Source organism: Bufo bufo, chromosome 6 (assembly GCF_905171765.1).
Source record: "Bufo bufo chromosome 6, aBufBuf1.1, whole genome shotgun sequence".
NCBI lineage: Eukaryota > Metazoa > Chordata > Amphibia > Anura > Bufonidae > Bufo > Bufo bufo.
The window spans coordinates 217,396,750-217,412,496 of record NC_053394.1 but is presented as its reverse complement, the minus strand read 5'-3'; the positions used below and the strand labels follow the sequence as shown (position 1 = coordinate 217,412,496).

Below are 15,747 nucleotides of genomic sequence, written 5' to 3'. Positions count from 1 at the left end.
CAGCATACAGTCCCATGTAAAATACATCATTCTCCCCTGCCTTCAGCCTCTCCAGCATACAGTCCCAAGTAAAATACATCACTCCCCTGCCTTCAGCCTATCCAGCATACAGTCCCAAGTAAAATACATCACTCCCCTGCCTTCAGCCTATCCAGCATACAGTCCCATGTAAAATACATCATTCTCCCCTGCCTTCAGCCTATCCAGCATACAGTTCCATGTAAAATACATCACTCCCCTTGCCTTCAGTCCCTCCAAAATACAGTCCAATGTAAGATACATCACTCCCCTTGCCTTCAGTAGGGCTGAAACGATTACTCAAATTAATCGATTAACTCAACACGAAAAAAAACTCTATGTAATTTTTTTTGCATCGATCATTTGTTTGTGCCATGTGACCATGGAGTGAGTGAAGAGCTTGCTATTACTCGCGCTCCGTGGTCACCCGCCTGCACAGTGCTGCACTGGATCCTGACGTACACACATAGTCAGGACATTTTTGTTCACTTGTGCTGCAGCTGAGCACTGATGGCTAGGAGAGGGAGTGGGGGGACTGATGGCACTGTGGGCAGCTGGTGGCACTGGGGGGGGGGGGGCTGGTGGAATTGCGAGGGGGGAATTATGGCACTGGGAGGGGAAGCAACTGATGACATGGGGAAGCTGGTGGTATTGGAGGAGAGCAACTGATGGCACAGAGGGAGGGGGAACTGATGGCACAGAGGGAGGGGGAACTGATGGCAGGGGGGTTGATGGTACAAGAGAGGGGGAACTGATGGCAGGGGGGCTGATGGTACAAGAGAGGGGGAACTGATGGCAGGGGGGCTGATGGTACAAGAGAGGGGGAACCGATGGCAGGGGGGCTGATGGTACAAGAGAGGGGGAACTGATGGCAGGGGGGTGTCACTACCAGAGCTTTGAGACGTTCTCACAGCTCTGTTTCTCCACCTCTGTGATGATGTCACTACCAGAGCTTGGAGGAGTTCTCACTGCTCTGTTTCTCCGCCCCTGGGATGAGGTCATTACTTTCTCTTTCCTTCCTTCCAGCTGTTCCTCCTATGTTTGATTTCTCTGCCTTTAAATCACTCCTCCTCCTTTTGTAGAGTGTGGATTATATTTCTCATTTGAGTTGTAGCTCTTGCTTGAGTATCTTCACTTGTATGCTATCATTTCACTGGACCTTTGTTCTGCTGCAGCAAGTACTCCGGATATTGCCACCTGTCTTTGGATCCGTCTTCTCTGCTGCCGCAGCACCTTCAGCTAAGTGTGCAGACATTAATGTAATCTACAAAAGGAGGAGGAGTGATTTAAAGGCAGAGAAATCAAACATAGGAGGAACAGCTGGAAGGAAGGAAACAGAAAGTAATGACCTCATCCCAGGGGCGGAGAAACAGAGCAGTGAGAACTCCTCCAAGCTCTGGTAGTGACATCATCACAGAGGTGGAGAAACAGAGCTGTGAGAACGTCTCAAAGCTCTGGTAGTGACAGGGGGCTGATGGTACAAGAGAGGGGGAACTGATGGCAGGGGGGCTGATGGTACAAGAGAGGGGGAACTGATGGCAGGGGGGCTGATGGTACAAGAGAGGGGGAACTGATGGCAGGGGGGCTGATGGTACAAGAGAGGGGGAACTGATGGCAGGGGGCTGATGAGTTTTTGTAGAAAACGTTCTTTTAATTAGTTTTTTCTTATTAGAGTACTCAATTATTCATTGGATAAATCGGTAGAATACTGGATTACTAAAATAGCTGCAGCCCTACCCTCCAGCATACAGTCCCATGTAAAATACATCACTCCCCCTGCCTTCAGCCCTCCAGCATACAGTCCCATGTAAAATACATCACTCCCCCTGCCTCCAGCATACAGTCCCATGTAAAATACATCACTCCTCCTGCCTTCAGCTCCTCCAGCATACAGTCCCATGTAACGTACATCACTCCCCCTGCCTTCAGCTCCTCCAGCATACAGTCCCATGTAATTAAATCCCCCCACCCCCCTCATACCTCTCTAACATAGTCTTCAGTACAAGGATTATTTCTCCTCCCTTCAGCCCCTACAAAACCCGGTCCACACAGCCACCTGCAGAAACATCCTGAGGCCCCGCCCCACGGATGACGAGACCCCGCCTCTTCCTATGACATTATACCCGCCAGGATCAACTCCTCCATTCTAGTCACTACCGTAGGGGAGCACCATGGTGTCGGCAGGCAGTGCCTCGTACTTCCAGAGAACTGGCATCGTGTGGATGGCTGTCATCTCCCTGGCCATGGGCTTCTTCACGGTAAGGGGGCGAGCAGGGCGGTAGATGCAGTGCTCGGCTGCAATGCTTAGTAATAAACGTACAATGACATGTGACAGAAGTGACAGCTCCGTTCTAGTCTACGAGGAATGACAAGTCACAGTGTTGTCACATGCAATCCCGTGCTGCCTCCAAGCTTTCTCCGTATTAGAATCGCCATAAACTGTGGCTCCCACTGGGGGAGAGTTATTGAAAGGAAAACTGGCTTAGTTTCCACTACAACCGGAGTGAACCTTTAATTTTCCAAAGGTGCTCTGAAAAATTAATATTGAAATCTGGTTGCTAGGGGCAACTACCCAGTTTTCCTTTGCACCAGTTTTAATAAATCTCCCCCCACTGGGTTTCTTGCTGCCACAAAAAATACTGCTATATATATATTATTATATGGGACACAGTTATACTACATGTCTACTATATCTTCTAAATGTATTAAAGGGGTTTTCTGAGATTTTATTACTGGGGGTCTGACACCCAGGCGCCCTGCCAAGAAGGCACCCGCGTTCGCAGTAGCACATTGTACAGTAGCCTTCTCTCAGGTCGCCAAGCACAGTGCCGTACATTGTATAGCGGCTGTGGTTGGTATCGAAGCTCGGCCTCATTCACTTCTATGGGGCTGAGCTGCGCCTAGGACAGGTCATGTGACCAATGAACGTAATGTCACTGGCCTAGGAAAAGCTGAGAGAAGGCTGCGGCGCTACTGCGTTCTCAAACAGCTGATCCTCAATGTCGGACCCCCACCAATGGGATATTGATGACCTAACCAGAGGATAGGTAATCGGTAATAAGTCTCCAGAAAGCCCCTTTAAAGGGATTCTGTCACCTCGTTTTACCCTATAGAGTGCGGACATGCACGGCTAGATCGCCGCTAGCATGTCCGCAATGTACCTGTCCCATAGCTCTGTGTGGTTTTATTGTGTTTAAAAAATGATTTTATATATTATGTAAATCAGCCTGGTAAGGAGCCCAAGGGGCTGCACTAACCGTTCTGGAGCCCAGCCACGACCGCCTGCGTACTCCGAATCACCTCCTTGCTCACAAAGTTAGATCGCTGTAATGTCGCGATGCGCAGTTCCTTCCCTGAGGCTGATGCCAGCACAAGGAAGGAACACTATGCCGGCGCGAGCTCACACATCGTGAGATAACGGCGATCTAAGGCTACTTTCACACTTGCGGCAGTGTTATCCGGCGGGCAGTTCAGTCATCGGAACTGCCCGCCGGATCCGCCGATCTGCTGCTGACTGGAAGCATTTGTGAGACTGATCCGGATGCGGATCCATCTCACAAATGCATTGCAAGAACGGATCCGTCTCTTCGCTGGTCATGCGGACAGACTGATCCATCTTGTATCTTTTTTCACATTTTTACCGGTCTGCGCATGTGCAGGCCGGAGGGACGGATCCTATTTTGAATGCCGGACTGCACTAATACATTCCTATGGGAAAAAATGCCGGATTCGGTATTCAGGCAAGTCTTCAGTTTTTTTGGGCCGGAGATAAAACCGTAGCATGCTGCGGTTTTATCTTTTGCCTGATCAGTCAAAATGACTGAACTGAAGACGTCCTGATGCAAACTGAACGGATTACTCTCGATTCAGAATGCATGGGGATAAAACTGATCAGTTCTTTTCCGGTATAGAGTCCCTGTGACGGAACTCAATGCCGGAAAAGAATAACGCTAGTGTGAAAGTACCCTAACTGTGAGCAAGGAGGAGATTCGTGGATACAGGCGGTGCTGGGCTCCAAGAAGGTTAGTGCAGCCCCTTGGGCTCCTTACCAGGCTGATTTACATATATATAAAATCATTTTTTACACATAAAACCACACAGAGCTATGGGACAGGTATATTGCGGACATGCTAGCGGCGATCTAGCTGTTCATGTCCGCAGCTCTATAGGCTAAAAAGAGGTGACAGAATCCAGATACAGTTATAGACTGTCCATTACATATTATAAAGGTATTATTATATGAAACACACCGCTATAGACTGTCCATTACATGCTATCTGTGATTGATACGCTATTGCTTCCATTTGCAGTGGACAGTTTTCTGGCCTACACAAGTCCCGTATGAGCAGCTAGGACCTCTAGGATTATTTGCACAGTTCATGGTTAAGAATCACTACAGAGCATTATATATTGGGTATGTATTGCTTTAAGGAGTGGTTTCAGGGATGGACTGGAAATTTTAATGTGGCTCTGGAAAAAACTAAAAGTGGCCCCATGTTGTAGGCGGATCCAAAAGTGGGGCAACATAAGCAGGGTCAGCAATACAACAGGGCAGCCCAATATACTGCCCCAGAAGCTGTCCATCAGTGGTGGCCATCCGTAGCTGCCACTGTTCTGTCCTGCACCTCCTCCAGTTGTTTCTGGTTATGGTATGGAGTGTTGGGCTTAGAAGGTGAAATGCGGGCAGCAGCACTAAGCCAGCTCTACCTTCAGTGCTGCCTAGACTTCCCCTAATGACCGCTATATATTGCCCACCCGTGCCCAACCCCCGGTAGTATTCTCTTCAAGTAGCCAAGGAAAGAAGAAAAAAATAGAATACCAAGTCACCATCTCTGGTGCAGGCTACAGGCCGTTTCCAGCCTGTGGTGCCTGTGTCCCTCCGCCATTTCTGCACTGCCTCATGTAGTACCCTGTAAGGGTGAACAACAGGGTAGGGAGCCATAGGCTACGATGCTCAGCCGCAGTATTCAACACTATCCTAGATCTGTGGACAGCCATATAGTTGAATTCAGGAGGGCACCTAAGGCGTCAGCCGGGAACATAACGGCAGTGAGGAGGGTGCCCACCATGCCATCGGCCCACCGGGAAATGTTCCTGTGGCCCGTCAACTCCAGAGTGGTTTCTAATGTGGCTCTCAGAGTTGGTAGTCGTCAAGACTAGATCCGTTACTAGATTGTTCTAAAGTTGGCCTTTTGTTATTTAAAGGCTATGTAAACCTTTGGGGGCAATATTTTTTTTTATTATTGCATTGTACTTATTTTAAGCTAAAAATCATTTTTTCAATTGGTCTTTATTAACTATATGGAATCTTTTTTTTTTTTTTTTTTGTGTATTGTAGGGGGTTAGCTCTTCACCGGGGGTCATTCTCACAGATACGCCTTTAGGACACCAGGTTTCAGGTCCAAACAGTGTATTTATTGTGCACACTCCAACCAATACAGGTTATCATGAAGTCGCAGCTTCACCTAACACATGTGACATCCACATAAAATAATAAACACTCGCCCGTCCAGGCTCTAACTAAACAAAAAGTTTCCTGACTCACCTAGGTCCCAGTTCACACCCTGTGAACTCATGCGGCTTTGTCAGCCAATGTCCCACAGCCTCCTGGCTGTACAGAGCACACTACGCCCACTGTCTCTAGTTCACTGTTTCTTGTGGGGGATTGGGGCTCAGTAGTCTGCCTGACTATGGCCCTGCGACCCTCCCAGGCGTCGCTGCGTCCTTGCGTCCCCCAACTCCAGGCAATCTCCCAGCCTTGTGGTCCCTCAGCCTTGCCCAGCTGAGACTACACAGACAGAGCCTCCAGGCCTCTCTCCACAGGTAACACACTACCCCCTTTCTGACACTCTGGGAGGTGCCTTATGCCAGGCTGATTACCTCCAGCTTCTCTCACCTGTGGTGGAACAGGGGTGTGGACGGCACTATCCACCCCTTCCTTGCCTCTAACCTGAGTGAGACCTGTCACTGTCTCACAGTGTGTATAGAGCTGAGATGCTCTACCAGCTGCCTGTGGGTTTTTTGTCTTTTCTGTCATCTGAGGAGCAGATGGACTCCTTATCTCTGCTGTCTGACCTTTATAAACACTCATTGAAGCTGAACCCTACCTTACTGATAAGAATGTGGCATAAATAAGTGTTTATAACCTCTCAGTAGTTTAGAGATAAGGCTTATTAGAGATCAGTCACACAGCAGTTAACCCTTTGTGACTGAACAGCTCTATATTTTTAATAAAGGCCAATTGAAAATATGATTTTAAGTTAAATGCAATGAAAAAAAAATTATTTCAAAGGTGTACATAGCCTTTTTAAGGGGTTATCTCACTTCAGCAAATTGCATTTATTATGTGGAGGAAGTTAATACATGGCACTTACTAATGTATTGTGATTGTCCATATTGCTTCCTTTGCTGGCTTGATTCCTTTTTTCCATCACATTATACACTGCTTGTTTCCATGTTTACGATCCCAATGCAATCTAGCAGCAGTAGTGGTGGTGGTGAAGAGCTGTATTTACATGCAGTAATCACCTCCACAGTATAGGGAGGCGCGATGTCTACTGCTATCACTCATCCTCATACAGATTCATTGTTTCTGGGCAGCAGGTCGTTGTTCACACAGCACGATCTGCTTCCCAGAAACGGTGATTAAGGGTCCATCTACACGTCCTCCACTGTTTTGCGGTCCGCAAATTGCGGATCCACAAAACACAGACACCAGCCGTGTGCGTTCCGCATATGGACGGCACTATAATGGAAATGCCTTTTCTTGTCCGTGTCTGCGGACAAGAATAGGACATGTTCTAATTTTTTGCGGGGCTGTGGAACGGAAGTGCGGATGCGGACAGCACACAGTGTGCTGTCCGTATCTTTTGCGGTCCCCATTGAAAATGAATGGGTCCGCACTAGGGTGGCCACTGGCTTCACCCTAGAAAGCCGGACCGCCCCAAACCACACCCACAGCGCCCCAAACCACGCCTCCAAACCACAAAGCCACGCCCACATGCCGTGAAGCCACGCCCCCCACAATCGGCTGGTGGAAAAAACACGGGGGAGGAGAGGGAAGAAGTTTGAACGGAAGGTGAGCGGGGACAGCCGGGGGGCTTCTCTTCCCCTCAGTCATCCACAGGGAGTCATATCTGCGGCTCTAGTGACTGACTGGGGGTGAGAGAAGCCTCGGTCAGTTGCTGCAGCTCACGCTCAGACAGCACAGTGCTGCTGTCTGAGACGTGAGCTACTAAAAAGGAGGACATCCCTGTGTCCGTCCAGGCACTGCGCCGGACGGAGGACAGGGAGCCTGAAAACCGGACTGTCCGGCCTAAAACCGGACGTCTGGCCACCCTAGTTCGCACCCGTTCCGCAAAATTGCGGAAGGGATGCGGACCCATTTTGCGGACGTGTGAATGGACCCTAAGGTGTCTGCACCATAAATCACTTCACCCGATGTACAATGGTTTTGCTCGTTCATTGGGTGATTTCTGGCACCATTTACACTAGTAAATTATCAGGAACGAAGCTTTGTATCAAGTTCCTCCCTGATCATCTGCCCGACAATTGTAACATAGTTTGTGAGGCTGAAAAACATGTCCATCCAGTTCAGGCAGTGTAAGGGTCCATTCACACGTCCGTAGTGTATTGCAGAGCCGCAATAAATTTGGCCAGCACCCCCATAGAACTGCCTATTCTTGTCTGCTATTTTTTTCCGGGGCTGCGCTACAGAAATGCGGATGCAGACAGCACACATAGAGAATGAATGGGTCCGCACCCGTTCCGGACACATTCTATGGGTGTCAATGTCCTGGCTTTAGTCTGTACTAGTGAAGGGAGCACATGCCAGCTTTATCACTAAGGCCTTATTCACACAGCCAGTGTTTGATCAGGGAGTTCCATCAGTGATTGGGAGCCAAAAACAGGCGTGGGTCCAAAATACAGAACCGAATGAAACCTTTATATTATACCTTATCGCTATGTAGTCTGTACCTCACAATCACTGACCAAATACTGATTGTGTAAAAGCGACCCTAAGGCACCTGCATTACCAGATGAACTGCTGTTTAAGGGTAGGTTCACATGTGCAGCAGAGGAGCAGACCACTGGAATTACTGTATCCAACATAGCCGGGCACTGCCAGATCCCCATACACTGAAAATCCCAGCGTTCTTCTGCAAATCTACCTGTTATACATAAAAAAGAAAAACATGCCTGTTTTTTCCCCAAAACAGTACCACTCTGTGGTGGTGAGCTGCAATACCCGACACGGGCGTAACTATCGCTGTAGCAGCAGGGAGTCCGGGCCGGCATACTACAGTCTAATGTCTAGAGAGGCTTGATAATTGCAGGAGGCAGACAGCGGTCTCGTCAGGCCCCGCAGGACCCCTCCCTCCCTATCACCTATGAACCTGCTCAGCACCGGAGGCCCGGCCCTGCAGTGAGGAGTCTACATGATGTTTTTTACCAATTGCTGCGCCTGGTGGTGGGGTTGTATGGCAAGCGTGGGCAATCTTGATTAGCCGATGGAGTGGGGGTTGCACAGGAGGAGTGGTTTGTGAGGTGGTGGGGGTCCCATTCAGAAATGTGCTATGGGGCCCAGTTATTTCTAGTTACGCACCTGACCGGACACAACCCATGTAAAGTCGCTGTTTCTAGAAGAAGACGGGCATGTTTTCTAAACCTGTACGGCACCATATAAACCACAGTGCAGCAAATAGCGGCCAGTCACATTCCAGCTATTGGTTAATAAAGGTTTCGATAAGTCCCATGGTTACCATTCATAAGAACAATAGGGCAGATTAATCAGTCACGCCATACTTATAAAGCCACAGCAAACCATAAAATCCAGGAGGCGTCCATAGTGAAAATAGACTATGCTCACAGGAGTGAGTTCTGCAAAGCATGGCTGAACCGTCTTCCTGTGAGCACCGCTGCTGAATTGGTCTGCATATGTCTCCATTTAAAGAGGACCTTTCATGGGTCCAGACTTTATAAACTAAGTATCAGGGTATGTAGGGCATACAGCGGGGATCTAATAGCGCTTACTATTTTCTCTGGGCGCCGCTGTGGCCCCTGTTACATTCTCCCGCCCTGTATGATAATTTTCGCATCGGTACAGGGAGGAGGAGACTGCCCTGTTTCTCAGTGGGCGTCTCCTTCTCCCTGGCTGTGAGCGATCCAATCACAGCGGAGAGGATAACAGCCAGGGAGAGAAAAACAGCTCACCTTCTCCCTGGCTGTGATTGGATCGCTCCACATGATAAATGCCATTTACTGAAATGAGACAACAACTTTAAGGCCTCTTTCAGACGGGCGTTGCGGGAAAAGGTGCGGGTACATGTGTGATTTTTCCGCGCGAGTGCAAAACATTGTAATGCGTTTTGCACGCGTGTGAGAAAAATCACACAGAAGTTCAGGCTTGGGATCGGTGTTCTGTAGATTGTATTATTTTCCCTTATAACATGGTTATAAGGGAAAATAATAGCATTCTGAATACAGAATGCATAGTACAATAGCGCTGGAGGGGTTAAAATAAAAAATAATAATAATTTAACTCACCTTAATCCACTTGATCGCGCTGCCGGCATCGCTTCGGTCTTCTTTCTTTGCTGTGTGCAGGAATAGGACCTGTGGTGACGTCACTCCTGTCATCACATGATCCATCACCATGGTAAAAGATCATGTGATCTTTTACCATGGTGATTCAGTGCGGGTCAGGATTCAGTGCGGGTGCAATGCGTTCAACTCGCGCATCGCATCCGCGCGGAATACTTACCAGTGTGAAAGGGGCCTAAGAGTCTCCATCACAGATTCTGTCAAAAATACCAGAAAAAAAGTGCAGCATAAAAAACCCCGGTGGACTCCATTCTAGTGTCGGGCTCCTTTGTCCCTGGCTGGAGTTCAGTTCTTATGATGGAAAGTCCAGCGCACTCTCTCGAACATCAGTAAATAGATTTGCTCTTTGGCCTCTTGTAAGTCAGATATGGACACAAAAATGTAAGATAGCTGAATGATAAACTTGCAGCACACAGTGCACATTCCACCCTTGACCTGGAGTCGGAGTAATGTAGATGTTAGAATTCAAGGTAGTTAACCCTTTTCTACGCATGGACATACAACTATGTTCTAATTGCCATCTAACCGCACAAGGGCAACTGCAAAACATGGCTCCGATTGTTGTCTAAAATCTGGAGTTGGTGGATACTTCAGCAACTGCAAGCAATTTTCCGTTTCTCAGTGTCCAGCTATATTTTGCGTCACAGCTATAGTACGTTAGGTAATTGCTGTTCATGCAGTTTCCTTGTATATTGTCGGCAGTACATGACCTGACATGATTGATATTCCTCTGTACTTCTTGTTTCAGGTTTTGGTTAGCGTGGGCCGTGCACATTTGCGAGGCTTTATACAGTTTACGAGTCTGCAGGTCAGTATGTAATGGTATAGATATATGGATGCCTATTGCTACAATTATTAGAAGAATATGAACAACATTACAAGATACCTTAAAGGAGGTTTACAGTAGAAAAATATTGTTTAATCAAGTGCCTGCAGCATGGCCCTGAAACAGAAGATTCCTTCGTATTGGCTGTGCCCGCTGTTTCCATCTTCGGGCCCTTGCTCTGTTTCATCCGGCTGGCTATGGACATGGTCACATGCACTCCACCAGCCAATGACTGGCTTAAGCAGTGACATGCTGCTTGTGGCCACATCACTGCTGAAGCCAGTGATTGACTGCAGGAGTGCATGTGACAATGTCCATAGCCAGCTGGGTAAACAGCGTGAAGACAGGAAGATGGTTAAAAAAACTTTTTTTTTTTATACAGAAAACCTCTTTTAAGGCTGGTTTCACATACAACATTCTATTTAAAAATGTACATTTTTCAGAAGCAAGCTTGTTCGGCTGACAGCTGTCTCTACTGACTCCTCCATAGACATACACACTCGGTTCAGCCAGCTATGTGTTTTCAGTGGGGTGAGCAGAGAAAACCGCTGTCAGACAACTCTAATTTACCAGGAGAAAAAAATCTGGTGTTTAAGGGGTTGTCCACTTTTTTTATATTGATGACCTATCTTAAGGAAAGGCCATTAATATCAGATCGGCGAGGGTCTGACACCCTGCCAATCATCTGTTTGAAGAGAAAGCAGTGCTTGTATGAGTGCTGCCTTCTTTTCACTGTTTACCTGCATGCTGTCACAACCAGACCGGTGAGCAGGTGTAATTACAGCTCAGTCGTTCCATTCACTTTTATGGGATGTCTCTAGTATTCACTTAAAGGGAACCTGTTATCAACTTCATGCTGCCCATACTAACGGCAGAATAAAGTAAAGACAGGTGAGTTAATTTCAGCGGTTGGTCATTTATAAGTTAAAAGTAAGTGGTTGCCAACATCACAATCATTGCAGACTGGGCCTGGAAAAGAGTCCCGGCCACCTGAGAAGAGTCCTGGTTATTTATAAATTCCGGCTCTCCCGCTGATGACTGACAGTCTCCTACCGAGTTTTCTCCCTTACTCTCTAGGAGAGAACTGCCAATCATCAGGTGGGTGAGAGCAGGAGATTATGAATAACCAGGACTCTTCTCGGGTAGATTTGACTCTTTTCAAGGCCTGGGCTGCAATGATTATGATGCTGGTTCTTGGCAACCACTTACTTTTAGCTCATGAGGGACACACCGCTAAAATCAGCATTTCTGTCACTATTTTATGCTGCCCTCAGTGAGGTCAGGATAAAGTTGTTGACAGGTTCCCTTTAAAATAGGAAGGTGTCGTCGTCCCATAGAAGTAAATGCGACGGCTAAAATGTAATTACATCTGCTCACTGCTGCAGTGTCGACAGCCCAGCAGGTAAACAGTGAAGAGAAGGCAGCTCTTGTATGAGCGCTGCTTTCTATTCAAACAGCTGATTAGCGGGGTGTTGGACCCCCGACAATCTGATATTGATGAGCGATCTTGAGGACAGGTCATCAATATGGAGAAAAAAAAAAAGAGGACAACGACTTTAATATTCAGTGCATCCGATCCTTCTCTCCCTCAACAACAGCTGTTATGGGAGTATTAGGAGCTCCCTAAACACAATAGATTGTCAGCCAGCCCCAGCAAAGATGGAGGGTTCGGCTGCCAATAGTGTAGTAAGCATCGGTTGGGGTGGGCAGAGTTTCAGGAAGATTTAAGTTGGCTGTGTTTCTGTTTCTGTAACAGCCATAGCAGTGTATGGGAGCTATGCAGTCTCCATAACTCTGGAACTACAGAAACGGCACAAGATGCTACGCTGTTTGTATGGCTCCCGCTCATTGCCATGGGAGTTATGGAAGGAGCAGAGCACAGGCTGCTCGACTATTTCCGTAACTCCACCTACCCCTGGCCGGTGCATACTCAGGTTATTCCCATTAGAGATGGCCGTTGTTTGTGGCGAACTTTGCTCGTTCACGATTTGCCGAAAAAGGGGAACCTATGGCTAGGTTCGCATGCACCATATTCTTTTGCATTGCCCTGAACTTTGACCCATGACACATCCAACAGGTGGGACAGCCAATTAAGATGTTTGAGCACATGGACACACCCCCCATCCTATAACATACCCCATCTGGCAGCAATTTTACATTCTGTGTTTTGCCACTGTAGGGAGAGGTTGCTTTGTGGAGCAGGGACAGATTGTTAGGGACACCAAACGCTAGCTATAGGTGTGATATACTTATCATATAACCTAGAAAGTATATTATAGTGCATTTGTATCGTGCAGCAGTTGTGTGCGGTTCTGCTGCCATACCGCAGGTATATGGAGGGACAGGCGTTATTGGAACAACTATTTGCAATGGGTGTGATATACCTGTTGCCCCAAAAAAACTGATTGAGGGGTATGATATACCTGCTTCTGCAAAATACTGATTGAGGGGTGTGATATACCTGCTTACAACAAATACTGATCTTCTCTAGGGACTGTGGCACAGGGTCATTTTGAAAATGACAGGCAGAGGAAGAGGCAGGCCACTCTGCAAGGGTGGTAGAGGTCGGGCAGGTGCACCAGGCTGGAGCCTAAGTGGGAAGTTGGAGAAGGTGCGTGCGATTTACGTCAAAGGACGCACCAGAGTTGGTTGAGTGGCTCACTCGGCGTTCTGCACCCTCCTCATCCTCTGTATCTGCACCCTCACTCTCTGCTGTGTGCACCCCCAAAGACACAACCTCCACCACCATAGCCTTCCCACCCAAGTCAGAGGAATTTTTTTCCCATCCATTCCCAGACCTTACCGATGCGCAGCCATTCTTGGCATTGGATGAGGAAGAGGAGGTAGTAACGGCCGACACCCAGCAGTCTGACGACAGTACCCAGATCAGCCCAAGGAGGGAGGTCCCCGCTGTTGCTGCCTACTCCGAGATCTCTAATGTCAGTGGTGGTGAAGGTGATGATGATGTGTCGATGGACGTTATGTGGGTGCCCAGAAGAGAGGGAGAGACAGCAGCAGATAGGGAGGAGAAGCAGGCAGAACTCGCAGTGTACACGATTCAAAAAGCAGATTGCAAATGTATCTGGAGCGAGCCATCCACCATGCATGGTCACATCTGGCGCTCCCAGGATGACGGCACATGGCTCCGCAGGGTGGGCTCTTTTTAACGTGTCAGCTGCTGACAATAGTGTTGCCATCTGCAGCCTGTGCTGTCAACGCATAAGTCGTGGTAAGCCCAACACTCACCTAGGGACGACCGCCTTAAGAAGGCACCTGGCCTCCCATCACCGAGACAAGTTAGCAGGAGTCTGTAGAGCAGTCAGAGGAGGATGGTGGCTGGGGGAGGAGGAGCAAGAAGAGCAGGCTTTGAGGGGGACTTTAAACTTTTCAGGGATCCCTGGTGTTGTCCGTGGCTGGGGTGAGGATACCGAGGACAACCTTCTCCTGGGCGATGAGCAGGAGCCAGGGCGCTCCACTGCTTCCAATAAGTGTAAATGGGGGCCTTCATGCTCCAGTGTTTGAAGAGGGACCCCCATATAAAAAGCATAAAGGGCAAGGACCAATACTGGGTGGCAACGTACTTAGACCCCCGGTACAAACACAAAATGGCGGACATGTTACCAGCATCACAGAGGGGTGTCAGAATGCAGCATTTCCAGGCCTTGCTGCTAGATTCCGCTGTTGCAGGCGCTGGTAGAGGAATTTCCACCATCAGCGAAATGGGTGCGGGTACTAATGATGATGGAGCATACTGCTGTGCAGCCAATAAACGTGCAGGTAAGTACTGCCCTCACTGTAATGCAAGTAGCCATTTTGGCTACTGGCATTACAGTGATTGGCTGGCCGGGACGCGTTATCTCGTGCTATATAGCACCCGATGTTTCATGTTCGGCTCATTCGTAGTCGGGGAGAGCTGAGCATAGAAAGGGACAGAGAGTGTAGGGATTGTAATTGAATATTTTTTTTTGTACAAAAACGTTTCAGAGACCCAAAAGTCCTTGTAAGGACTACTGTGTGTGACAGCAGCAATATATGTTTGTAGCGCAACCTGCGCTATATTGCTCAGTGTTAGGAAGAGCTGTGCATAGGAAGGGGCAGACAGTGTAGGGAGTGTAATAGAAAGATTTTTGTACAATTTTTTTTTTCAGAGACCCAAAAGTCCTTTTAAGGACTATTGTGTGTGTGTGTGTGTGTGACAGCAGCAATATATATTTTTAGCGCATTCTGCGATAAATACCGCATAATAGGCTGCTGCGGAAAGTTACATTATTTGCGCCACATCTCCTGTGTAAAGTGTGCGCATCTCTAAAATATCAGTGACATCAAGTGTCACTATTCGCAGTGTTTACGGAAAAAGGTACATTACCTGTCCTGTATAATGTTTCCTAATCACAAATACCTGTGTACATTTTTTTGCGCATACATTTACAAATCCTGCGCTACTGTACGTGTGACATACTTTCAAGCATATATCACATTTAAAATGAAGGCGAGCAGTAAGGGATGGGGAAGTGGCCGTGGCCCTGGGTGTGGAGAAACTGTGCCTGCTACCAGAGCACAAGAAAAACAATCACCCACGATACCTAGCTTCATGTCCCAGTTTGCAGGCCGGCGCAGGACACCACACTTGAAGTCAGACCAGTGCAACCAGGTGGTCGGTTGGATTGCAGCAGATAATGCAGTCGCTCAAGCACCACCCTGTCTTCCACCAAGTCCAGTCTCAGTAGCCAGGAGTCTGGTCAACACAATCCTCACCCTGATCCTCCTTCCTCCCACCATGTACAGTCTGGCCAAACAAGTGATCCCACACTCGGATATTCCGAGGACCTCTTTTCATCGCCATTACTTGATTTTGCCCTCTCGCTAAGCACTCTTGAAGAGGGACATGAGATCTTTTGCCCTGATTCCCAACCTCTTGAGTATCCACAGTCACAAGAACATGACGGTGGGGAATGGCAATTAGTGTTTAATTAGTTGGATGATGATGAGACACAGTTGCCAATGAGTCAACCACAATTACTGTCTCGAGGTTGATGAAGAGGATGAGACACAGTTGTTAATCACTGAGGTTGTGGTTAGGTCAACAAATCAGGAGGATGATTAGAGTGAGGAAGTGTAAGAGGAGGTGGTGGACAATGAGGTCACTGACCCAACCTGGGAAGGTGGCAAGCCGAGCGAGGACAGCAGTACAGAGGGAGGGAGGGATCTGCAGCACCGCAACAGGCTGGAAGAGGCAGTGGGGTGCCAAAAGGGAGAAGGCGGGCCACACCAAACAAGCCCGTAACTTTTCCACTGGGCAC

The 15,747-nt window shown here is 48.1% G+C and overlaps 1 protein-coding gene across 1 annotated transcript in view; it reads left to right on the top strand.

Annotated features, from left to right (window-relative positions):
• The first annotated feature begins 2,118 nt into the window (after positions 1-2,118).
• Positions 2,119-15,747, top strand: part of TMEM254 (transmembrane protein 254) — a 30,792-nt gene continuing 17,163 nt past the window's right edge. The window contains exons 1-3 of the mRNA XM_040435377.1: positions 2,119-2,276; positions 4,329-4,432; positions 10,370-10,429. Of these exons, the coding sequence (XP_040291311.1) occupies positions 2,190-2,276; positions 4,329-4,432; positions 10,370-10,429 (251 nt within the window). The 5' untranslated portion in view covers positions 2,119-2,189. The remainder of the gene's footprint in view (positions 2,277-4,328; positions 4,433-10,369; positions 10,430-15,747) is intronic.